The 23,242-nt window shown below is 49.0% G+C and overlaps 10 protein-coding genes across 14 annotated transcripts; 4 read left to right on the top strand and 6 right to left on the bottom strand.

Moving 5' to 3' along the window:
- Positions 1-350: 350 nt before the first annotated feature.
- On the top strand, positions 351-1,268 carry FOXG_11791 (uncharacterized protein; the record flags this gene model as incomplete). Its single annotated transcript, XM_018391524.1, has 1 exon — positions 351-1,268. The coding sequence occupies one exon, from the start codon at positions 351-353 to the stop codon at positions 1,266-1,268; it is 918 nt and encodes a 305-aa protein (XP_018250185.1).
- Positions 1,269-1,963: 695 nt separating this feature from the next.
- Positions 1,964-2,068, bottom strand: FOXG_20605 (uncharacterized protein; the record flags this gene model as incomplete). The annotated part of the gene is made up of 1 exon (XM_018400896.1): positions 1,964-2,068. The coding sequence occupies one exon, from the start codon at positions 2,066-2,068 to the stop codon at positions 1,964-1,966; it is 105 nt and encodes a 34-aa protein (XP_018250184.1).
- A 993-nt stretch (positions 2,069-3,061) lies between these two features.
- Positions 3,062-3,457, bottom strand: FOXG_11790 (uncharacterized protein; the record flags this gene model as incomplete). Its single annotated transcript, XM_018391523.1, has 1 exon — positions 3,062-3,457. The coding sequence occupies one exon, from the start codon at positions 3,455-3,457 to the stop codon at positions 3,062-3,064; it is 396 nt and encodes a 131-aa protein (XP_018250183.1).
- Positions 3,458-8,402: 4,945 nt separating this feature from the next.
- Positions 8,403-8,495, top strand: FOXG_20604 (uncharacterized protein; the record flags this gene model as incomplete). Its single annotated transcript, XM_018400895.1, has 1 exon — positions 8,403-8,495. The coding sequence occupies one exon, from the start codon at positions 8,403-8,405 to the stop codon at positions 8,493-8,495; it is 93 nt and encodes a 30-aa protein (XP_018250182.1).
- A 119-nt stretch (positions 8,496-8,614) lies between these two features.
- On the bottom strand, positions 8,615-10,623 carry FOXG_11789 (uncharacterized protein; the record flags this gene model as incomplete). Its single annotated transcript, XM_018391522.1, has 6 exons — positions 8,615-8,626; positions 8,682-8,925; positions 8,997-9,248; positions 9,383-9,540; positions 9,599-10,040; positions 10,121-10,623. The coding sequence occupies 6 exons, from the start codon at positions 10,621-10,623 to the stop codon at positions 8,615-8,617; spliced, it is 1,611 nt and encodes a 536-aa protein (XP_018250181.1).
- Positions 10,624-11,357: 734 nt separating this feature from the next.
- FOXG_11788 (uncharacterized protein) lies at positions 11,358-13,164 on the top strand (the record flags this gene model as incomplete). The annotated part of the gene is made up of 5 exons (XM_018391521.1): positions 11,358-11,556; positions 11,632-12,159; positions 12,336-12,370; positions 12,434-12,535; positions 12,604-13,164. 5 exons carry the CDS (start codon positions 11,358-11,360, stop codon positions 13,162-13,164), a joined length of 1,425 nt encoding a protein of 474 aa, XP_018250180.1.
- Positions 13,165-15,415: 2,251 nt separating this feature from the next.
- Positions 15,416-17,238, bottom strand: FOXG_11787 (uncharacterized protein; the record flags this gene model as incomplete). Its single annotated transcript, XM_018391520.1, has 4 exons — positions 15,416-15,814; positions 15,862-16,245; positions 16,288-16,345; positions 16,399-17,238. 4 exons carry the CDS (start codon positions 17,236-17,238, stop codon positions 15,624-15,626), a joined length of 1,473 nt encoding a protein of 490 aa, XP_018250179.1. The 3' UTR covers positions 15,416-15,623.
- Positions 17,239-17,309: 71 nt separating this feature from the next.
- Positions 17,310-19,443, bottom strand: FOXG_11786 (succinate-semialdehyde dehydrogenase). 3 transcript variants are annotated; one of them, XM_018391518.1, is made up of 4 exons: positions 19,237-19,443; positions 19,102-19,189; positions 17,798-19,051; positions 17,310-17,749 (listed from the first exon to the last, which is right to left on the bottom strand). In XM_018391518.1, the coding sequence occupies exons 1-4, from the start codon at positions 19,258-19,260 to the stop codon at positions 17,613-17,615; spliced, it is 1,503 nt and encodes a 500-aa protein (XP_018250177.1). In that variant the 5' UTR covers positions 19,261-19,443; the 3' UTR covers positions 17,310-17,612. The 3 variants fall into 3 exon arrangements, with proteins under 3 accessions (XP_018250177.1, XP_018250176.1, XP_018250178.1); XM_018391517.1 differs by having other exon boundaries at positions 17,347-19,051; positions 19,237-19,421; XM_018391519.1 differs by having other exon boundaries at positions 17,347-19,189; positions 19,237-19,421.
- A 126-nt stretch (positions 19,444-19,569) lies between these two features.
- Positions 19,570-20,955, top strand: FOXG_11785 (uncharacterized protein). 3 transcript variants are annotated; one of them, XM_018391514.1, is made up of 4 exons: positions 19,570-19,749; positions 19,797-20,041; positions 20,090-20,293; positions 20,346-20,955. In XM_018391514.1, exons 1-4 carry the CDS (start codon positions 19,713-19,715, stop codon positions 20,607-20,609), a joined length of 750 nt encoding a protein of 249 aa, XP_018250173.1. In that variant the 5' UTR covers positions 19,570-19,712; the 3' UTR covers positions 20,610-20,955. The 3 variants fall into 3 exon arrangements, with proteins under 3 accessions (XP_018250173.1, XP_018250175.1, XP_018250174.1); XM_018391516.1 differs by having other exon boundaries at positions 20,090-20,955; XM_018391515.1 differs by having other exon boundaries at positions 19,570-20,041.
- FOXG_11784 (uncharacterized protein) lies at positions 20,941-23,151 on the bottom strand. Its single transcript, XM_018391513.1, has 5 exons — positions 22,949-23,151; positions 22,591-22,865; positions 21,993-22,536; positions 21,559-21,946; positions 20,941-21,509 (listed from the first exon to the last, which is right to left on the bottom strand). Exons 1-5 carry the CDS (start codon positions 23,018-23,020, stop codon positions 21,184-21,186), a joined length of 1,605 nt encoding a protein of 534 aa, XP_018250172.1. The 5' UTR covers positions 23,021-23,151; the 3' UTR covers positions 20,941-21,183.
- Between the last annotated feature and the right edge of the window lie 91 nt (positions 23,152-23,242).

The raw sequence follows: 23,242 nt of genomic DNA, 5'->3' as shown, positions 1-23,242 counted from the left end.
TTAACGCAAGTCTTTTAGAGGTTAATCCAACATCTACCACTACAGGGATCCAGCAACTATTATATGACTCCATAAGCCGAGAGTATAGTGCTTACTGTTCCACGTCACAAACCTCTCTAGAGCTACTGTGCCTCACTGAATAGTCAATCACAACACATCGATTGATCTGACGTGAGAAGGTCTCTCATATTAGCTTCATTTTGTCACTTCTCTGCCAATCCGGGTTCTCTGGAGGATTGAATAAGCTTATTCAGACATCATCTGAGAAACATGATATATAGCAGGACGGTTTCTGGATATTCCCTTCTTTTCAACGATCGTCAACAATCACCTTAAAATCGTAGATTACCATGAGCAAATATACACGGCCTAGTACCTTTGTCGGCTTCAGTGCCTTATCAAATAGAGTCTTCGTTCGTCCGGGTGAGACGCGGACAGGCATTGAGCCAAACCCAGAACATCCTCGGACAATCGTCATCTACGGCTGGGGCGACGCACCTCCAAGACACATATCAAAGTTCACCGATGTCTATCGACAGTTGTACCCTCATGCCAAGCAAGTCGCGGTCCTGTCGCCTATTTACAAAGGCTTCATCGACCATGTGGCTCAGCGCACAGAGGCCATGCTTCCGGTTATACACGAGGTTTTTCCCAACAATGCACCAGACGGTTCAGTCTTGTTCCACGTGATGTCTAATTCTGGAACTATCAATTACTCAGCCACCTTGAATGCCTACAAGGAGACCTACAACCGGCCGATGCCCCATGCGCTGACGGTCTATGACTCTACGCCCGGAACTCCATATCTTACGTGGGATAACCTCAAGCGATTTTCTCACGCCATGGCTATCGGGCTAGCAGCAAAGCTCCCCTTGCCATTCATTGTAACACAAGTGCTATGCGCCTGGTTCTTCTGCATGATTCATGTATTCGACTATCTCGCGGGAAGAGAATCTGCGCCTAAGTTCAGCCACAGGATCTTCACCGATGAGCAGTGGGAGAGCAAGAAGAGCACAAGGCTATTCTTGTATGGAAAGGGAGACTTTCTTATTCCGTGGCAGCATATTGAAGGATATATGGCCGTTTCGCAGGAGGCTGGATACCCTAGCGAGGGGCAGTTATTTGAAAGTGGACACGTTGGGCATATGAAAAAGAATCCAGAAAAATATTGGGGAACTATTCAAGAGTCTTGGGAGAGGGCTGTGGGTAGATACTACGAGGCAAGCAATAAGCCAAGGGAGCGAACTGTCGGGCCTCGGCAAGTTTAGAGTTCATAGTAGTATCCTGAGACGAAACGCAAGCGACACGTAACTCGGCACCTCTGGCTGCTTTTATGGCCTCAGGCCCTGGAACATTCCCGATGCCCCGTCCATCTCTCACGAACGTCATAGCAACCCCAAACAAGGAGACAGCCTCAGGCCTTCTTTGGGACCTGGATCCTAATTTTTTATTATTTGATGAAAGTCCTGGAAATTAGCTGTAATTGAAACCTTCTGATTCCAAATAGCCAGATGCTTGAACTGGAGGCGATTGTTTACTGCTGCGTTGGGTGCTTACCTCCTGCCGTAGTTGTGGTGGCACTTGGTCACGGCCTCTGGTGCCTTTGCCGCACTATCCGCCTCGTACTTTACCTAGAAGCCTCCGATGTACTGTGTAGTCGCTATTGTATTTCAGAGCAAGGATTGCTGGAAACAAGCGGGAAAACGAACAAGCAATTGCGGTCTAAATTGACAGGAGACTAGGCAACGGAAAGGCGCAGTATACCCTCGGCCTCGCGAGCTATTATTATCGATGCCTATTACTTTTATCCCACTCCTGAAATAACAAAACAAAGCCTACCATGCAGAGAATATAGATAGTGCGGCCTCCTGGGATTGCCTAGTGCTTTGCATAATCAGCCAGAGATACAAGGTATACCTCGGAGTTGGGGGAGCCAGTGAGCTGTAGCTGATAGCCGCAGCTCTTAGCCGCAGCTATTTAGGCCGCCGGCGTGGCTGCTGTTGCTATTTGAGCCCATAGCCGGAGGGGCTTTATCCATAATACTAGTAGGAGGCTTGCTAGGAAGCATAAGGCAAAAAGGCAGTTTCCTTAATTTGTGAAACTGAGATAACTGAATTTGATAGCTTATACTCTAGAGTGTCTTATGAATTGGAAAAATAGAACGTGATTCTGTATGGGATGATAGTGGCTAGGACACACTTGTGCACCGCTAAGTGTAAGGCAAGGGTGAGCAGAGGCTGGCAGACGTAAGCACCTCATACCCGCGCTGGGTTGCCTCTCCTTGACTGAGATAGAATTGGGATTATTGATCATATCATGGTGATGCCTATGGGCTTCCTTAACGGTTTGAATCTCTAATATAAGAGCATTTCACATAGTAAGCATTTTATTAAGAGTCAAGGTGAACCTTGGTAATTCTTTTTGAGAAATCACACTATAAAAGCTCGGCTAGCTATTGTCTCGCATTACCAGTAGTATCCCAGTTAATTTTAAGCTAGGAACCTAGGTCTCTAATATTTTATTCGATCTCGCTGCCATCGATGGGCCAAGCTATAATGAAAGCACGGAACACCATCTACACCAGCCGTGGATAACCTAATCTTCCCATCCACGCTGATCGGAAAGTAGTACGAGGTGCTCGACCTAGAATTAAACATGGCCTTGCTTCGAATATCACTCTTAGCCCGACTAAGTCAAAGCCTGATGTGATCCTTGACTTGTCGTTCGAATACGGCATGTCTAGATATAAGATGATACAACAAATTCTAGATCATATAGAGTCTATAAGCAAGGAGTGGAATTCTGCTCCTGCCCGAGTTTGCAATTATAACGTGACGATGAATTAAAAACATATCTAGCTAGGAACATCTAAAACCGACCTAGTGCAGCTTGTCCCTAAGTTGCCCCCGATGGAAACCGACGACGAATTCGAGACTTTCCGAGACGTTGAAATCTATCAGCTCTCTAAGATCTAGTTCAGGACATGAGAGGCAAAAAAACCATTGCCTACTTGGCCGTTCCATGCCACGCCATCCCAATATGAGGAGTCCACTCAAACTGATCACCCATGAGGGGGACGATCCACCACGTCCATGCGGTTGTTAGTCTGCTCATAATATTGTATCAGCAGCCTTCGGTAGAAATCCCTCACCACCCCCAAGATACCCTGGTGCCCCCGCAGGTGGCAAGACTCGAGCTCGCCCTCTGTCTCCTTGGAACACTCACAAGGCTCGCCACCAAACCTTTTTCGCAGATCCGGAGCAGGGAACCAGATACTGACGCGAATAAGTCCATCCCAGCGACACTGCTCGTCGCCTCGCGACGCCGCTAGCCGTAGAAGGTCCCACTTGTCGCCGTCGAACCTGCGAGCGTGTATCAGATCGCGGCCGCTTCCTATAGCCGTGATAGGGCATTCTGGAGACTGCAGGCACTTGCATTTATCCCTTTGAGGCTCCATCCACTCATCGAGCGTGATGGCCACGATGGACCGCCTGGACTCATTGTTGGAAAATCCGGGGATCCCCCTTCCCTTCAGGATTCAGACTAACAGTCTGAAAGTCCTAGATTTAAAGTTTAAAGTCCTAGATGAAATCATTTAGAGATATAAACCTGAGAAGAACTCTCATCTCACTAATGAACAATCAAGTTATACAAAAATATATATTTTCACCTAGCACTACTGCGCAATATAAACAACAGGTTATGAGCCCGGGTTAGCAAACACCGGGTTTCTCTTCTGAATCAAAGAACCAAACTTCAACTCAAGATGACGTCACGACGAGCCCCACGTTCCACCATGCGAACCCGCAACACAATCAGAGTATCGCCTGCATCCGAATCGTCGCGACCTGGTGCTTCAGGTCAAGACCACACACCATCCTCAATGTATGACAGTACCACGGTCATCTCTGAAAAGAATACTCTTTTCCTTCCGCAAGAGCTCAAGCTAGGCGGACCCTCCAATTGGGAGCAATATTGCCCAGCTCAGAAGGCCATTCTTCGAATCAATGGTCTCGAAGATGCTGTCTTTGGTGATTACCCTCCCGAGGAACAGCAGACTATGGATCAAAAGATCAGGGCGGCAAAAGCTGCCGTCTCCATCCGAGGTAACTGCACTGGAGAAGCACTTAGTCAACTAGTCGGGATTGAGAATCCCCAGGAGATGTTCAACCTTCTCCAGGCCTATTGTATTGGCACGGGCCCAGTTCTTCTGCAGACAACACTTTACCAGTTCATCCGGATCAAAACAAGCTCTTACGAGACAATTCCACAATTTAATGTCGACTTTGAACGACTCGTCAAACTTCTCCTCGAGCAGAAAGAACCAATCTCAGATACCCTCAAAAAGGTTGTTTATCTGACTGCCTGCGAGAACGAGTACCCCGACTGGACTGCCAGACAGCGCGCTCTCCTACGCTCGGAGCATCCGCCAACACTACGATCAATGCAGCAAGATCTCATTGATGAAAACAGGTCATCAGATGATGATGATAGTCATGGCACTGCCTCAACGTACTGGGCTCACAGTAAAAAGACCGGAAGGAAGGGCCTGACCGCAAGAAAGCAAGAGGCAAGCGGCCGGAGGAGAGGCTCTTCAAAGAACCTACGAGCCACGAACAAATCCAGCCAGGAAACCAATCATCGGGTCGGCAAGCATAAGGACCATACCTGCACGAACTGCAAGAAGAGAGGACATCACGAAAATGATTGTTGGTTTGCCCATAAGGATAAGCGACCTGACTGGGCAGTCCGCCTCGCCAAGGAACTCATGGAGCATGATCTTCAACGGGACAACACCAAGAATCTCCATATCAAGGAATCAAATCATATGACAGTCGAGCGATCTTTTCTGATCCTTGAAGACAGCGTCTCAGACGAGCTACCTATGGACAATACAGAGACGTGTAAGGTCTCCCTTGATAACATCTCTTCAACCGCAGAATGGCTGTTCGACACAGGTTCGTCAGTCCACATCTGCAACGACCAAAGCCTATTCACAGAACTGCAGCCTGCAACCCGAACGGTCCTCGTTACGGGCGGTGGGAAGGTGTACCCATTCGGTAGGGGGACAGTCAAAATTTGCTTCATAAACAAATGGGGTGAGCAGGTCACAATTAACCTCAAAGACACGCTGTTCATCCCTGAGTTTCCGGTAAATGTCATGTCAGGACTCAGGCTATACAAGAACGGCGGCTGGATAGACGGGAACGACATGTATGACCCAACAGGAGATGTCTTTGGTCTCCTCCGCATAGGAAGGGACGGTCTGTACGTGAACACTGAGGTCGGAAAGACTACTGTTTCAAACCAGGCCGCCTGGGAACTCCAGCCAGAACCATGCAATCACCACACTGCTTCATCAAATCAATGCCTGAATGTCGACCTTTGGCACCGAAGACTCGGCCATGTTAACGCATATCAGGTGTCACAGACTGCCAAAATGACCAAAGGAATGTACTGTGACGGCCACCACGACCATCAGCCTTTCAATTACTGCCTCGCCTGCGACATCGCAAAGGCCCTACGATGGACTCCGCGAAATAAACGGAAACGAGCCTCCAGGGCCGGGTTCATTCATGTTGACACCTTCAAAGTCAATCCACCGGGCATTAGAGGCGAACGATGGGGAATGATTGCCACAGATGACAGGCATCGAATGAGATGGGCCTACACATTCACGAGGAAGGGGATGGCTTCGGAACTCCTAGGCCAGCTCATCTCCAAGATACGAACTCAGTATGGCATCCGAGTGTACGCAATCCAGATGGATGGCGGCTCTGAGCTCTATGGTGCGTCTCTCAAGAACCTCGAGTACACTCACGGCGTCAAGATCATCAAGACGATACCATATACTCCTGAATTTAACGGAGTTGCTGAGCGCTCTAACCGCATCATCTTTGACAAAGTCAGAGCAACCATGGAGTCGGAAAGAATCCCGATAGAGCTCTGGCCATTGGTCCTGGAAGATATGGTGCGCAAGACAAACGTGACAGCCACCAGGGCAATTGATGGCCTCACTCCCATGGAAAGCTTTCTCAACGAGGCCTTTCCCGGACAAGACAACAAGCCGGATCTGTCCGGAGAACGAATCTGCGGCTCACAAGTCACGATACACATACCGCAGGAACGAAGATTGAGATCACACAAGTTTGGCCCAAGAGGAGAGGCTGGAATCTACCTATGCATGGAAGGTTCACAGATCTACACCTGCTGGGTGCCCTCTCGCAGGAAGGGACATCAGATCGTCCGCTCTGCAAATGTACAATTCTACGAAAAGGTTGGGGAGACAGAACTCCTGACCGAAACTGAGCATGATGTTGAGCCGGAAATCCGCAAGAACGGAGCTCCCATCTCAAGCCGGCCACAGTCCGTCACGGAGCAGACAAAGACTCCAAGCCCACAAAGGTCTGAAGTGAACAATCTTCAGCATGCTGAGGTGCATAATCCTCAGCATGGACAGACGACAACATCCATGACATCAGCTAAGCTGCCCGATCTCCGAAAAGAGGTGATCACTGAGCCCAAAACAATGACTGAAGCGCTTCAAGGTCCGCAAAGGGAGCATTGGCTCAGAGCAATACACAGTGAGCTGCGCAGCCTCCTCAAGAAAGGAGCTTGGCGCATGCTGGACCGCACCCAAGCTCACAATAGGCCACTTACAGTCAAGTGGGTATTCAAGGTCAAGAAAAACGAGGACGGCAACCTCGACAAGTTCAAGGCACGGCTGGTGGTCAGAGGCTTTGAACAACAGTTCGGCTTTGACTACAACCAGACTTTTGCCTCTGTTGCCAAAGCGGCGACTTGGAGAATCCTCCTCACCGTTGCTGCCTGTCTTGACTGGGAAATTGAGCAGATGGACGTGTCGACGGCGTTCCTGGAAGGGGATCTCGATGAACAAGTCTTTATCGAAATGCCGGAAGGACTTGTCGAGTATTTCGATCAACACCCAGAAGACCGTCCGGCAGGATTCTCAACTGAGAAGATCTGCAAATTGATCAAATCCCTCTACGGACTCAAACAGGCGCCTCGGCAATGGCAAAAGAAGCTGAAGAAGACCTTAGAATCCCTTGACTTCAGACAAGCAACGTCTGACACGGCCGTATATCACAATCCCACAACGGGAGTGATTATCATCACATATGTGGATGACTTCCTCATCATGGGCAGCAACAAGGAAGCAATCCAAGGGTACAAAGCCCGCCTGGGAGAGATCTTTACGATGACTGATCTCGGTCCCGCCAGCCATTTTCTTGGAGTAAGAATAACCCGAGACAGGAACTCAAGGCTGATCTACCTTTCCCAGGATGCATATTTTACCAGAATACTGAAGAAATTCGGCTTGGAAGATTGCCGACCGGTCAAGACCCCGATGGAGCGAAATTCACTCTCGACACTGCAACCAAGAGACAATGGCGACTCGGCTTCTCCAGAAGAACGAGAAGACTATAGCTCGAAAACCGGCTCGCTGATGTATGGAATGACCCAAACCAGACCCGATTTAGCTTTCCTACTCTCGGTACTCTCAAGATACATGTCGAATCCATCACCAGCACATTCACGATTGATCAAAAGAGGTCTTCGCTATCTACAGCAGACAAGGGACCACGGCCTGGTGCTTGGGGGCGTCAAGAAAGATCCTGAATCCGCTTGGAGCATCACAGCTTGGGCCGACTCGGATTGGAAAGGCGACACTGTTACGGGAAGATCGACGTTTGGATGGCTTGTTCAACTTGAAGGATCTACAGTCTCATGGAGGGCCAAACGGCACGAAACAGTGGCACTATCGACTACCGAGGCTGAATATACAGCACTCTCCCAGTGTGCCAGAGAATTAGCCTGGACTAGGAACCTCTTCTCTGAACTGTTCCTTCCGCTACATATGCCTATCCCACTGAACGGCGATAATCAGGGTTCCCTAAAGCTATGCAGAAACCCTGAGCTTCACCAACGGACAAAGCACATTCCGTTAACCGAGCACCATATCCGAGAAGAAGTTGAAGCCGGGAATATTGATGTACAATACGTCAGCACACATGAGCAGGTAGCAGACGGACTCACTAAACCATTGAACGCCGTCAGCCATGGCCACTTTCTAGAAGCAATTCGAGTCAGTGCATGTCCGATCGAGGAAGCAGGTCGTATTATTTGGAGTACTGAAGTCCACGATGACTCTGTGCCCTGAAGACAAGGTGGATGGGGGCGTGTTGGAAAATCCGGGGATCCCCCTTCCCTTCAGGATTCAGACTAACAGTCTGAAAGTCCTAGATTTAAAGTTTAAAGTCCTAGATGAAATCATTTAGAGATATAAACCTGAGAAGAACTCTCATCTCACTAATGAACAATCAAGTTATACAAAAATATATATTTTCACCTAGCACTACTGCGCAATATAAACAACACTCATGGCCCTTAGGCCGAGTGAACAGCACCAGAAGCGGGCTGCGAGGAGGTCTACGGATTGTGCCGTAGCCCGTGCCAATGCTACTACCCTCTAGCCTAACGGTGACACTGTGTTCAGAGCCTAGGCTTCTGTAGCTCATACCAGAGGAATTTGTGGTGGTGGACCGATACGAAGAAATGCTATAGGAGCGGCTTTGATGTCGATCAGGTGTGGTTACAGTTGTCCCTGTGGGGGAATGAGTCGTATTAGGTGAACCATTCGTTAGATGAAAGGCTCGAACGTGAGGGAAAGGCATAGTCTGCGATATTTCCGGGGCGAAATTCGAGCCTTTCCGCTCCCAACTCCTCTCCACAAGTGACGGCGTAGACGACCCATAGCCAGGGCTCCGACCTATCAGGTCCTCGGCTGGTATATTCATCGCCGAGTCATCTGTATCGGTCCACCCTCTTGGTATCCAAAGTTGTATAGTTACGTCCTCGGGGGCTTCTTGCCCATGTATAATGAATTTTGCTATTGCGCGAGATCTGGGCGAATTAGCTAGGTCTGAAAGTATCCATGCCTTAAGCACCTAGGCAATAGGAAAGATGAGACTCACTCCATGTAGCCGTCCACAACCTTGAAGCCTGTCACAGCCGCCTGGAATGCCAGAACATCTTGCAAACAAAGGAAGACGTAGCGGTGCTGTAATTTATTCTCTCCGATTATGATTTCCAGTGGCCGTGTTGCCCTGCTGCGGCCCATCGGGTCGGCATACAATGGAATCAGGACAGCGGAGCGAATATCGAAGTCAAGCACCTTTGAGTCTTTTCTTGGTGGCAGAGCGTTTGATTCAAAAGTCTCGACGATTCTGAAGTGGCGATCTGAGTCCATGTGTCGCATTAGTTGTATCTCTCGCCGAGATATGTCAGGCGACAGAGTCGCCAAAGACCTGCGACGTCAGGTCGGCATCAGTGCAGAGACGAAATCATTGAGAGAGCTTACCCTTGGAACAAACAGGTATCTCCTACCGCCGACGCTATCGGTTCCACCATCGTCCAGGGTTCGTCTTCTGGCCAAAAGGCGAGCATCTCATCCTCGAACATTGAAGTGCCAGGTACGATTATCTTATTCTGAGCCCGGGAGTATTCTTCCGACAACTCCTTCAATGTTATTAGCATCAATTATTGGAGCATGCACAAGATTGTATAGGAATCTTACTTCCTCAAGACTGCTGATATACCCAGGCCAATGTGACATCCTCCGAGGGTTCTGCAGCTCATCGAGCCCCTTCATCCTATTCATTAGTAGCTGGCATTTAGCAAATGGTAAGTAGTTAGGCACCGATTCACGCCTGGCGTAGCTGTTTGAGTCGAGCTGAGGTTGCAGTGTAGCCCTTCCTAGATGTATGAGAAAACAGTCAGCCATCTCCGGCAACCTCAGAGACTGACGCCGCTCTAGCATAGCCTCCAACCTGCCCAACAACGAGTCTGATATTTCGACAGAGTAAAGCTCTTCCTTAAGTTCCTGCTCAATTTTACTTGCGAGGCCGGGATTCTGGAGTCTGAGTAAAGAATTCATAGTCCTCTTGACGTCTTGTACATCCCTGTGCATGGCCCGGAACCTCCGATCCAAGTCTCTGTGGATGTTGGTGACCAAGTCGCTGTAGAAACAGAGTGAGTTAGCAAAAGAACCAAAATTATCATCATAGGATCACGAGAATTAGCAAGTGGGTAGTCTCACATCTGGAAGGGCTTCAAAATATGTTGGATGCGTGAGTTGTGCATCTGGATCCGACTTCTCAGATGTTCGACCTGAGGCATAATGTTAAGGTTCCAATCAATGTTCCTGATAGGACCCGTTGTCTGGGCGTAACGCCGATTGTCTTCGAGGAGCTCATAACATTCCCTCAGAGTGGCATTGTAATCTCCAATGATTTCCAATAAGGAATCCCGGTCACCCCCTAGCCTGTCAGTGTCCCATGCGCCATGATTACGAAGCGACTCCTGGGCTCTGCTGACGGCTTTCTCGAGCTCTGCGAGGCTTCTGTGAAGTGTGCGGACATCGGAACCAAAGTCGCGATAGTTTTCACCTTCTCGAGGTCCGTTGCTTCGACCATATGGAAACGGGAAGAACTCGATGACGAACATACCTGCGTTGTGCTCCTTTGCCCATCCATATTCCCAGACGGTCCAGGCAAGCTCAGCAAACTTGATCGCGTCGCCAAGCTGAATAACACCAGCCATAACGACTCAGTAGTCACAAGAGGGGCAGGGCAGTCAATCCAGGGGGAGTTTGCAGGGGAAATCGATAGCGAGGAGGCGGGGAGTGGTCGAGTACCTGTTAATGTACTAACAGTTCATAAGAGCCGCGGGCGGGGTCAGCGGCAAGGCAAACAGCAGATGCCTCCCTGAGTGAGCCACCAGAAGTGGTGGCTGCATTACTGGAACGCAAGCCCCTTCAGGTTGTACTTTTGTAATGCTACTATGAGGGCTGGTCAAAGATGTATTTGATAGGCTATTGAGAGCCTGATATGCATGTCTCTGTTCGGCCGCTCCGGCTGTGCACCTCGCTCCTACGCAACATTTACTCACCGAATAGGCAAACTATCCACTCCTTGCAGGCGCAGCAAGCCTCGCAGTGGGAACAAGGCAACCGATGGCGTTTTCTCCATTTGCCAAGACTGATGACTTTCACCCTTGAGAGCCTCGATCGTTCCCTTGCCGGGCAGGACTCAGACACATGCCGAGCCTGATGCCAAGTCTGACTAGATCCTTGTAGTGCGCGCCTCATTTGGGCCGTTCAACTCATTGTTAAGTATTTATTATGTGACGCGTCCCCTCGAAAAACTAACCTACACATTTTCCCAGCCTGAATGGTTGTAAGAATCGTCTCCCTGGTCCTGTCAGATTCAGCTTGAATGCTCAAGTCGCGCCTCTCGTTCTTTGCACTCGCTGAAGTCCTCCCGATTTGACCAACCATGGATGACACACAGCCTACCGAGCATAGCGGCCACTCCCGTGAGCCGCTAAATGAGGTCAATCCCAACGAGGGAAGTCTCCTATGGCGGTTGACACAGATGCCAATCAACAAAAACCACTTCGTCACGCGGGCTCCAACGGAGCCCTTTCGACTTACATATGTCGACGTCATGAGCCTAGTGATAAACCGTATGATAGGTATGTTACTACATGGTTTCTGGCGGATATGAAGGTGGCTTTCAAGGACAATGCTAAGCCCAGACTGCTGAGCAGGGACCGGAATCTTCGATAGCCCAAAGACGGTGATGCTAGGTGTCCGGAGCCCGGGCATCGCAATTCTCTTCTGGCTCTGCGGCTGCGTCTATGCCCTCGCTGGAGCTCACGTTTACATAGAGTATGGGCTGAATATCCCGCGATATGTAATCGACGGTGTCGAGCAGTCGGTCCCGCGATCGGGAGGCAACCTCCACTATCTCCAATACGTTTTCCCATGGCCACGGTACAAGAAAGGCATAGTGATGCTCAGCGGTGTCCTGTATGGTATCAGCTTCATTTGTATTGGAAATATGGCCGGCAATTGTATCAATTGCGCTCTACGCCTCGTGGAGGCTGCGAATCCGGAAATAGACGCTGGTGATCTCAGCGAAGGCACCATTCGCGGCATCGCCATCGTCATTGCGATATTTCCATGTTGGATCCATGCCTTCTCTCGTCGTGGCGGCATCCTTCTCAACAATCTCCTTGCCTTAATCAAGGTCTTGATGTTGATCTTCATGATCATTGCCACTTGGGCGGTTGCTGGTGGGCCTTACGGGATGAGATGAAGACCTTTGATGCGCCTGCTTGGAGGAAACTGAGACAATGTCACGCGCGTTTGTAGATAAATCGCAATAAAGGACTTACGCTGAAGCTCCTATCTATCAGTAAGTAGTAGAGTTTGTCCCCCCGTAAGGAGCATCCCTAACTTATTGAACTAGTCTTCGCCTTTTCAGGGTTCGACCAGCCAAATTATGTGAGTGGATTACAACTTGCGTTCGCCCCGAGAGATTCCAGAAAAGACTGACACTGGTGAAAGGTTCTAGGAGAGATCAAGCACCCGCGAAAGACTTATCCTCGATCCATGTGGTGGGGTGTTGGCCTTGTGTCGGCATTGTACATGGCCGTCAACATCTGCTATGTAAGACCTCTGGACTGGCTGTCTCCGAATTCTCCATGGCATCCAAGACTAACTCATGTCCATCACAGATGATAATCGTCCCGACAGATGTCCAGGAGAGGGAAAACGTGGCACAGGAGTTTTTTTATATCATATTCAACGCTTATCCTGAAGACACCAGTACCAACCCGAAGCGCTATGAAATCAAGCGCGCCATCAATGCATTCCTGGCCATCTCAGCATTCGGCAATATTGTTGTCATGACATACACGGCGGCACGAATGAAGCAAGAGATTGCCAAGCAAGGTTTCCTGCCTTTTACGAGCTATTTCGCGATGAACAGAGACGTCAGTTTTGGCAGATTCCTTATGTGGCTTGAAGGAGGAGAGCGCAAATCGAAGACCCAGCCCATGGAGAACGGGCACCGGGGCGTCCTTGAGACGCAGGGGTATGATGCACAGAAGGTCGTTGGTAATCGAAAACCACGCGTTCGCCTCTTCAAGTTTCTCAACCCTTCCAACCATCGAGAGAAGACGCCTGTCGGCGCCCTCGTCCTCCACTTACCAGCTGCATCGTTCTCATCCTGGCCACGTACAACACCTCGGCAAGCAATGCCTACTCCGTTCTTTCTGGACTTATTGCTTATTTGACATCGGCATGGTTCGGCTTCTTGCTTGCCCTCGGCATCCTGATTCTGCATTTCCGTGGTCCCCCGACAACGCAACCAGCTCTGACGCTTCGATACCATGAAGTCCCGAATCAGGGGCCCGTAAAAAGAAGCTGGGCCCAGATGACTCAGGGGTCGGTGAATCCGAAGTTAAGCATATCTTGCGGTTGCCTATATCTTGTTGGGAATCTCTACCCAATCATCACGGGCTGGGTCCCGCCATCAAAGCTTTTCAACCACAAATCCCTCGCCTGGTGGGTGGTGCCGCTCATTTCGTGGTGCGTACTGGCATTTTCGACGCTTTGGTTTCTGGGCTTCATAGTTGTGGCCAAATATAAGTGCCAGACCGGTCGCAGCAAGTTCGTCTACTTGTGTGAGCCTGACTTCGGTCCGGCTAAGTACTCTGAATATAGGCAAAAGTTTGGTAGCGGCAGTGACCTTCCAGCTGGTGAGGCTGTTGCCAGGAGCCGTCGCGGAGGGCTTGTCCTTTGTCACGAAACCATTTACACAGGGTGGGAAGGCATTGAGACAGAGCAACTGTTCAGCCACAGGGTCGAGATGACAGATGGCGTCGCACCCCCAGCCCAGCCGGTGCCGGTGCATGGAAGTGGAATACGGCGGCCGGTTGATCCGCCACTCCATTTGTATGAGAACACGGATTTTCCGGAATTCTCACAGAACGGGGCTCCAGTTCAGGAACCAGAAGTGGTGTCTGATCCGTTGTCTGCCCCGGTGCAGAATTATCAAAATAGGTTGGAATAGGGTTTAACATAGGCCTCTAGGAGCATCTCGGGCTAAAAGGAATCAAAGTCACTCTTTATGACAACTTCTTACTGATACACTATGATCCGTAGACCACATAGAAGAGATACATGAACCCTAAGCTCATGCATCATGCCCAGGCGAGGCAGACTTCGGGGAAGCTAGAAGCGAATCAAGGACACAGTGGTGAAATCCAAATTCCTCAACTAGTCAGGATTTACATGATGTATTTATGCCTTCTTACTTTAGTAAGGGCCATATTTAGGCATTATACGATCTTTCCCCTCTCTAGTCGCTCCGAAAGTAATGCAACCTATCGCTACTTCTTTCTTTGCCGTTAGAGTTTACCTAAATATTCCTCTCGAGATACTCTTGATATATCTTAGTTAAAAGCTTTATCTTCTTAAATATAAACTCAATTCCTGTTGATAATCATTAAAAGTACCAGCTAATTCCTTCTCGCTACTACCTTCTAAGGCTGCTACACCTTTATGGTTTAAGGTTTTATATCCCAGACTAGCTCTAAGGCGAGTCGGATATCTGCCGCACTAGGATGCGTACCAGAGATTTAGCGACGAATGCAATGAAATATGTACTAATGGATGACAGGAGATATGGCGCATGGCTACTCTGCTACTCTGCAGACGCAGGTATCGGAGCCGGTTGAAGAAGACACAAGGACCAATAATCATGCGAGCATATCCATGCACCTTGCTTCATTCATCAAGCATGGAGTACTATCTCACATTACAGTTGCGGCAGGCTAGCTACTAAAAATTAGTTAAAGAAATTAACAAAAGGCCGTACCCATCCTTTTCAAAGGAGCCTTTCCTCGCATATAGTGCCTAATTGTCGTTAAGTCAGATTATTATAAAAATAAAAAAAAGGATGAAAAAAGAGAGAAAAAAACGTTCTAAGCAGTGACTGCGTCAAATACAAAGATCTCCCAGTATATAGGTTCACGCAGGTCAGATTCCTCGATGTAGGAAAACCCAACTGGGGCTTATAACAGGGATGTGGTCCCAGATCTAGTCCCCACAGGAGGTCCTTACAGCAGTATGCGATCCCAAAAATGAGCCTATTTATTGAGCACCTCAGATCAAGCTTAGCCCGCAAGTGAAGTTATTTGTGGTCCTGGAACTTGGGTCAAGGGAGATTTAACTGTAGAGACGCGTTCCTAGCAGAGAGCCTTGTACACGGAATGCAGTCAGATACTATTGACGAGGTACTGCTATAAAGGGGCCCGAAATGTAGAGCTCTACCTTAGATCTAACACATAGTTATAATCTATAAACCTAAAAGTAGCCCCTTTACACCTCAAGCTCTCACCAAACCCCTCACTCAGCTCGCCTGAGCTCAGGCTCCGGAATGCTCGGCCCTCACTCAGCAACAGCTCAGCCTAACTCAGCTCTAGAAACGGAAATGGATTCCAGTGAGCTTGAGTTTCGTCTCCGAGTTAAACGCTATACTATAGAATTAAGTACCTATGGTAGTAACATAAGGCTGGGGGTTAAAAGAAGTTTTAAACCCAACATGAATGCAAAGAACAAAAAGTAATTTGTATAGGCAATACATGCTTATCTTCCCTGATACTTGAGATGAAACCTTTGACTGAGAGATCAGCTATTGTTCTGACCGAGAACCCCTTTTTGCTTGCAGCATAAAAGCAAATGACAATGATCACGGGACTCCGCAGTTTGACTTGAACGCTCTTCGACTCTTGGAAGTGCCATAAGATTCCATCTCCTCTAAAAGAATTCCCAGCGAAGGATCCCACCTAATAAACTTATCGACCAAGGCCATGGTCTCGACTGGCGCAGCAAAGTCGCACCAGAATCCTTCACTTGTTCGACACATAATCACAACGCGGTCTATCAACCAGTCAGTATCTTACACCTCAACATGACAGTGCACTTACATCTCATCGGTGCTTTTAGCGTCTTGCTCTGACCAAGAACAACCATCTCTTTCCTATGGCTTGACAAGTCATATGACTTAGGCGCTGCTTTTGTAAAGTCTATTCCATGCCATGAACCACTCCAGTTTGAAGAGCTGTAGAGCTTATGGTGAGGTTCGCAGATAAGCATGACTTGGTTCGCCTTAGCGAGCTCACGGAGAGTGCGAACTCCAGCTTTGATATCCGATTCCTCTAGGGCTTTGTTGACGGCTCTTCGGTTCTGGAGAGCAATGTCGTCTAGCCCTGTTGAGGGCTTGATTGCGAAGTTGGCTGTTGCATAGTGTACGGCGTTATGAACAAATCCTTCACCCTTTTCGCCTTGAAGTTCGGGAATGCGATCTCGTACTAATTTGTTAGCTGATTTCTTGGATGGCTAGATGGACCTACAGTTGATGGTTGAGGAAAGCGAAACATCGTACTTGGACTCGGAATTGATCCTGGCAAGCTATTCGGCGTCTTTAGCATGGCAGACTTGAGTTTGAGTCGTTGATAATCTACCTTTGTGAAGATTGCGGTAATGATATCACCGTTGCTGATCTCATTCGCCAAAATGTGTTTTCCATCCAAGCGCTCTCTCGCCTTGTCTCTCAAACTTTGTACCACTTGTATTGGTAGAAAAACGAGTCTAGACTCCTCCTTCCTGTCTTTCACCAGGTCCAGAGCAATTCTTCCAATCACCAACGTCTGGTCTTTCTTGCTGCGGATGCGCATCCGTCCAATCCGTTCATCCTGATTGACATCACCGTTGGAGAGCTTTTCACCTTCCAGTACATCATCCTTGTAACCTGTCATTCCTGGTGGTGTTTTGCCCTCGATAACAGCAAGCCACGCCTTGACGATATTGGCCAAGCCACCTTGATCAGCAAAGACATGCGGAACGCTCATAGCAAGAACAGCTCCATCCGAAAACTTGGTTAAGTGGACATACAACAACGGCGAATTAGGCGGCTCGTCTTTTCGTTCATATGGCCAGTCCTGCGGCCTCAACCGCGCGTCAATTGTCTCCATATTTGATAAAAAGGCTACACCATCGCCTGGATACAGAATCTTCGACAATTCATAAGTCTCGCCATAGGAATAACCAGCGCTAACGGAGGACCATTTGAAGAGCTCATAGTCATCTGGGAAAGCATGCGGTAGACGGTATTCTAGGCGTGTATCTCCATGCGATGGGAAAAGACGCGCGCCTAGTTTTCGCCAGTGATTTCTGATCAGTTTATTTAGACCGTTTTTGAGGATTTGCTCGTCGAGAGGATGGTCTGTAATGAAGAAAGTTCGGGTGCGGAGATTAGGGATTGGGTTGGGCTGGTCACTCCATGAAACGGGTATTATCTCCATTTTGAACAGCCAAGTCAAACAAAATTGCTCAATAGTAGAAAAAGAAGTTGAAGTAATTGAAGAAGATGGATTTGAGATAAGAAATTAATCGGTCTGTGCTGGAGAAGCAAACGGATTTCCGTGTCGTGTCAGCTCTAGTCCATATCAAGTTACTCTCCAGTCCCACTGCCTCAAAAGCTCCAGAGAATGTCACCACTCATCTCCTGAGCCATGTCAGGATGTTACCAAAATTCCACTACTATTGGCCCAGAGAGTAGCACGTTGTAAATAGATATTCGAAAATCCTTTGGTCTCACAATTGACACCACCTTGCTCACCAGGTGAACAGATGTCAGACATCGCCAGCCTTCACTAGAAAGACCAAAGTTGATCAACTAAACAAGTCCATCGACTGTAATAGTACCCGTCTTGGAGATCATGTATTCGCTCACAGCCACGTCCTTCCCAGCTTCCTTTCCATAACCTGACATCTTGATCCCTCCAAATGGTGACTCGGCCGCAGAAGAATTGCCTAGTATCTCGTCAGCACACATCATCAAGATCCAAGCAGAATAATCACCGGTGTTGAGAGCTATCATTCCAGCCTCAAGATTCTCAAGCATTCGCCAGATCCGATCCGCGTTCTTGGTAAAAGCATAACTAGCAAGACCCATCGGTGTATCATTAGCCGCTTGAACCGCCTCCTCTTCCGTCTCGAATTTATAGAAAGCAGCGATCGGCGCAAAACACTCTTCGCAGGAGATCAGAGTGTCATGCGACATATCAGCGAGAATCGTCGGCTCGAAGAAATAACCACCTTCGCCTCCCTTGGGAGAAACACGATTGCCTCCAGTGACAATTCGAGCACCTTTCGAAACAGCATCTTTAATAAGTCGCTCAGCTCGATCCAAACTTTCGGGCTTCGTGACAGGTCCGAGGGTAGTTCCTTCAGCAGCGCCGTGGCCGATGACATACTTGGCAGTCTCTTCAACGAAGCGCTGAAGGAACTTGTCATATACCCCAGACTGCACAAGGAAGCGATTGACTGTAACGCAAGCTTGACCAGCATGACGCCATTTGAGGCCGACGAGTTCGCGCAAAGCTGCTTCGATGTCTGCATCATCGAAGATAAGACAAGGGCAATTACCGCCTAGCTCCAGAACCACTTTCTTGAGACCCAAACTGCAGTGGTTCGCAACCAGAGTCCCAACGCGTGTTGATCCTGTAAAGGTAACCTTCTTAACTAAATCATGCTTGCAAAGAGCTTGACTAAGCGAAGGCGTGTTTTCCAAGCTTGTCGGCAAGACATTCAGAACGCCGTCTGGAAATCCAGCCTCACTGGCCAACTTGGCCAAAGCCATAGCAGTAACCGGCGTTTCAGGCGATGGCTTAACCACCATCGTACAACCAGCCGCCAACGCAGCAGCAGCCTTTCTCAGAACCATAGCAACGGGAAAGTTCCACGGCACCAACGCGACGGCGACACCGAGTGGCTGCTTGATGGTGACTACTCGTCTATCTGGCGCAGACGGGGCGAAACAAGTTCCTTGGATCCGCTCTGCCTCGCCCGCAAACCATGATACGAACGTCAAAGAATAATCCATCTCCCCGATTGCCTCGACATATGGTTTTCCCGTCTCATACACCAAAAGCGTGGCTAAATCGGCTTTGTGCTCGCGGATGAGGGCGTCCCATTTGAGAAGCCATTGGGCACGTGCTCGAGGGGAGGTTTTCTTGAAAGATTGGAATGCATTGTGTGCGACGCGGACGGTTGCGTCGACGTCATCGGCTGAGTTGTTGGTGACTTTTGTCCATGGTTTATTGGTTCCGGGATCTAGATGCTGTGTAAGATCGGTTAGATGTTGTGATATGGGGGGAGCATACCGATTACGTCGAAGGTTGAACCGGAGAGGGCGGGTTTGGTTTGGCCTTGGATGTAAGAGTCGGTGATGAGAAGGTCAGAACGATTGAGCTTGTGCTAGTTAGCTGAGTTCATCTGGTCTTACTACACATGCTTACCTTGAAAGGCAACGAGTAAGCCATTTTGCTCTCAGGTTGATGAGTTGTCGATCTTGGGCGATAGTGGTGTGGCAGAGGAATGAGTCAAACGGCCTGAGCAACAGTCTCCTTTGTGTTCTCAAAATTGAAATGAGATCTTCAGTAAAATGGGACAAGTTCTATGAAAGCTGTTGGTTATTCTCGTCATATGCTTTGTCTTCAGGGTATGCACGTAAGAACCCGGTTAGTAATGGTCATTGCAGAATTCCCCGCTTCTCGACCACCAACACAATCAGCGAGTCGGCTCATCGCTGCAGATGCCTAGAGTTCAAGCCACCTGCCGTACATAGTTAAGATCTGCACCCTTTCTGGGTTACCCATCGTGGTAGGGAATCAATTCTCCAGACAACGACGAACGTGAGGGGCAGGTATATGTATCACGTCGCTTCAGTCGCTTCTCGATGTTCAGACGAGTTTACAGCTACTAAACAGCAATCATGGGTCGTTTAGATGGTAAAGTCGCTATTGTTACAGGTATTTACCCCTCATCGCATCTCTGACCACTGCTGAGACAGAAACAGGCGCCGCTTCTGGCTTTGGTCAAGGCATCGCTGAGCACTTCGCTGAAGAGGGCGCCAAGGTCCTCATCTGCGACATCAACGAAGCAGTAGGCCAAAAAGTAGCTGCGACGTCTGAATCCTTCGAGTTTCAGACCATGAACGTCACCAAAGCAGCGGATTGGCAGAGCGCTGTTGATAAAGCCGTTCAGCTTTGGGGACATCTTGACATTCTGGTCAATAATGCCGGTACAAGCTATGAGAACAAGGTAAGTAGATTGAGGCTCAACTATGGAAGTGAAACTGACAGTTGGCAGAGCACCAACCTAGTCACTGAAGAAGAATTCGACAAGGTAATGAGCGTCAACGTCAAGAGCGTCTTCCTCGGCAGCAACGCCTTCACAACCCAGGTCAAAAAGCAAGGCTCAAAAGGCTCAATGATCAACATCGCCTCTGTAGGCGCTCATCGACCTCGCCCAGGCTTGGTATGGTACAACGCATCCAAAGGAGCAATCACAAACGTAAATCAAGTCAGATCGACCCATATCACGCAAAGCTAATGCCAAGGTACAGGCGACCATGGGTCTTGCAGCGGAATATGGTCCGGATGGAATACGCGTCAACTCCATTTGTCCCTTGGCGACTATGACTGGTCTTCTTCCAACATTTATTGGGAAAGAGATCACGCCAGAGGTTCAGAAGGCGCTGGGGAATGTTCCGCTTGGAAGGATGGGGGAGATCAGGGATGTTACTAAAGCAGCGGTGTTTTTGGCGAGTGAGGAGGCTTCGTTTATCACTGGTGTTAATCTGGATGTTGATGGAGGGAGGGCAATCTAGTCACCTTACTCGTTAACTGAGAGAACGATGCAGTGAATTGTCCGGCACATCCCGCGCTGAATGGGACAAGAGACACTTAGGACCCCGGGAGCCCCTATGCAGCTTGTCGATCAAGTTGCCAGGGTCTGATTCCTTTGGATGTTGGTGAACATGTGAATGCTCGGCATTAGTGCTGTAACCCCAGCGCTCGTCACATTTGCCGCGTATGGCTCCAAAAATTGGGCGGGGGCAAGCTGCTGATGAACTGATTGACGTGGTTCTGCTGATCCTCAATGTGGTGAGATTAAGCACTGACATTTTCGGTTTGACGATGCGGCGCTGGGAATTCCGGGGGAGAGGAAAGGGTTGCTCGATTGTGCCTTGGCATGAGAGCCTCATGTGAAGTTGTCGTTGCGCCTGGCTCTTCTGTCGCGTTTCAATTTATGCATTCACTCAATTACAATCATGAAAATCACTGTGCATAACTCTAAAAATGTGTAATGAATGGCCTGCTGGCCTTTTAATACTATCCCAACGGTACCCATTCCTCACAGGACCTCAGACCCCGTTTGGCATGTGACAGACATTCGCCAGCTTACTGCTTGGTCGCGATGTACTGGCTACTGTTGCTGGATGGAATCTCATTCGTAGCGTTACCGGGTGCCTTGTTGTCACCATGTATCTCGCCCATCAATTGCCTATCAATCGCCGCGCGCTCTTCATCTGTCGCATCTGTGATATGCACGGCGACTTCATCGCCAAACTGCTTACCAATCTCTTCCAAAGAAAGTCTAGCAGTCTCAGGCCAAAAGAAGTAAATGGCGGGGATGAATAGAACACTCCAGCAGATAACGAGGAGGAAATATTTCCATCCGACAGCATTAAACCCGATAGGCGCTGTCTGGAGAAGAATGATAGTAGCTGGACATGTTAGTATGGTCCTCGTTTAGTGAGATAAGAGGGGACTTACCAGCAAATTGTCCAAATAAAGACCAACCAATACCAATGGATCGGATCTCAGTTGGGAAGATCTCTGAGACGTAAAGGTACATGGTTGTGTTACAGAAGGTGCCTTGAAAGGCGAGGTACAAGAACATGAACAGTACGCCGATGCCATTTCCAGCCTTATTATCTGTACCAGCATACAGCGAGATCATGGCGCAGTAGATCGAAGTGGTAATGACAATACCGATGAAGCCAGTCATGTACATCTTACGGCGAGAGTTGACCTTGTCATGTAGCCAAGCACCACCAGGGTTGTAGATCAGTCCGGCTGTAGTTAGCCATAAGGCCGACAACAGAAGCGGCATGTATCCAGTTTGGCCTAAACTAGTATACAGGATGACTGCATAGTTGTTCTTGCTCTTGTTAGTCATGATGCTGAGTGGAGAGATTAGCACTTACGATAATGAGAGGACCTCCAAACTCTGCTCCCCATTGAGTCATGAACCCAATGAGCATACGCTTGCGATAACTCTTCTTCTGGAAGACAGCCCTCCATGGACTTCCCCCATAAGCCTCAAGCTTCTTGGCATCAAGCTCAAGCTGCTTCTCAATCTGGTAGTACTCCTCTTTGGCAACAAGATCCTCAGGATCATTGGCCGACCTGCGAAGACGAACGAGAACAGACCACGCTTCTTCACGATGGCCCTTGGACATGAGCCATCTCGGCGAGCGAGGGATCCAAGGTGAGCCAAGAAGCAAGACCAGCGGAGGGAAGACTTGGAAGGCTAATGGGAAGCGCCAGCCGAACTCGAGATTCTTGGAGAAGTAAACTGCGAAGCCAATCCAAGAGGACAGCATGTAGCCGAAGACGAGAAAGATAGCGTGATGACCAACGAGCCAGCCACGTGCCAGGGGACTTGACATTTCGGAGAGATACATTGGTGTAACGGTAGCCATTAGACCAACGCACATGCCCATGATCCATCTTCCAGCCTGGAACATACTAAAACACCATTAGCTTTGACTTGCGACAGCGTTTAATGGAGTGGGTACTCACGCAAGGTTCTGAGCCGCGCACTGAAGAACACCACCAAGTATCCCCAAAGCGCATCCAAACTGAATACTCCTCAACCGTCCATAGTAATCACAAGCCCACATAAGCACCAGACACGCAAACGCGCCGCCAGCGGAAAAGAGTCCATTGGCCGTCGCGATCGCCGGTGTCGTTATAGTATCGTAGCCTGGTTCACCATCGGCAGGAAGATTGAAGAACTGGTACCAGCCCGGTTGGCCGATTGTGCTTCCGATGATGGACGCTGCATATCCATATGTCTGTGAGTTGATGTTAGCAAGTCACAAATAGAGTTACTGAGATTAAATTGTAATTAAACGTGAATACGAGGGGCCAAACTCACAGTTCCGCCGATTGCGACAAAAGTAATGACGAGCTTGTTGTACAAGCTCGTCTGGTTCCCAGTTTGCGGCATTCTCGTGTACACGTTGCATATACCAATTCGACAAGATACGGGAGCGAAAAAAAGAAATGAAAAGAAAAGAAAAAAAAGTCAATTAAGCAGAGAAGAGAGAGAAGAACTATGATCGGCGTGGTTGTCTCGGGTCTTTTGACAGTCACATTCCTACTGTAACCTCAGCCCATGTAGATCACCGGGAGATGGAAGAGACGTGCCGGTTTCGGCTGGCCTGCCGCC

The sequence above is a fragment of the Fusarium oxysporum genome, chromosome 10 (assembly GCF_000149955.1).
Source record: "Fusarium oxysporum f. sp. lycopersici 4287 chromosome 10, whole genome shotgun sequence".
NCBI classification, from domain to species: domain Eukaryota; kingdom Fungi; phylum Ascomycota; class Sordariomycetes; order Hypocreales; family Nectriaceae; genus Fusarium; species Fusarium oxysporum.
The sequence above is the reverse complement of the archived record's forward strand: the minus strand, read 5'-3'. Positions and strand labels throughout refer to the sequence as shown.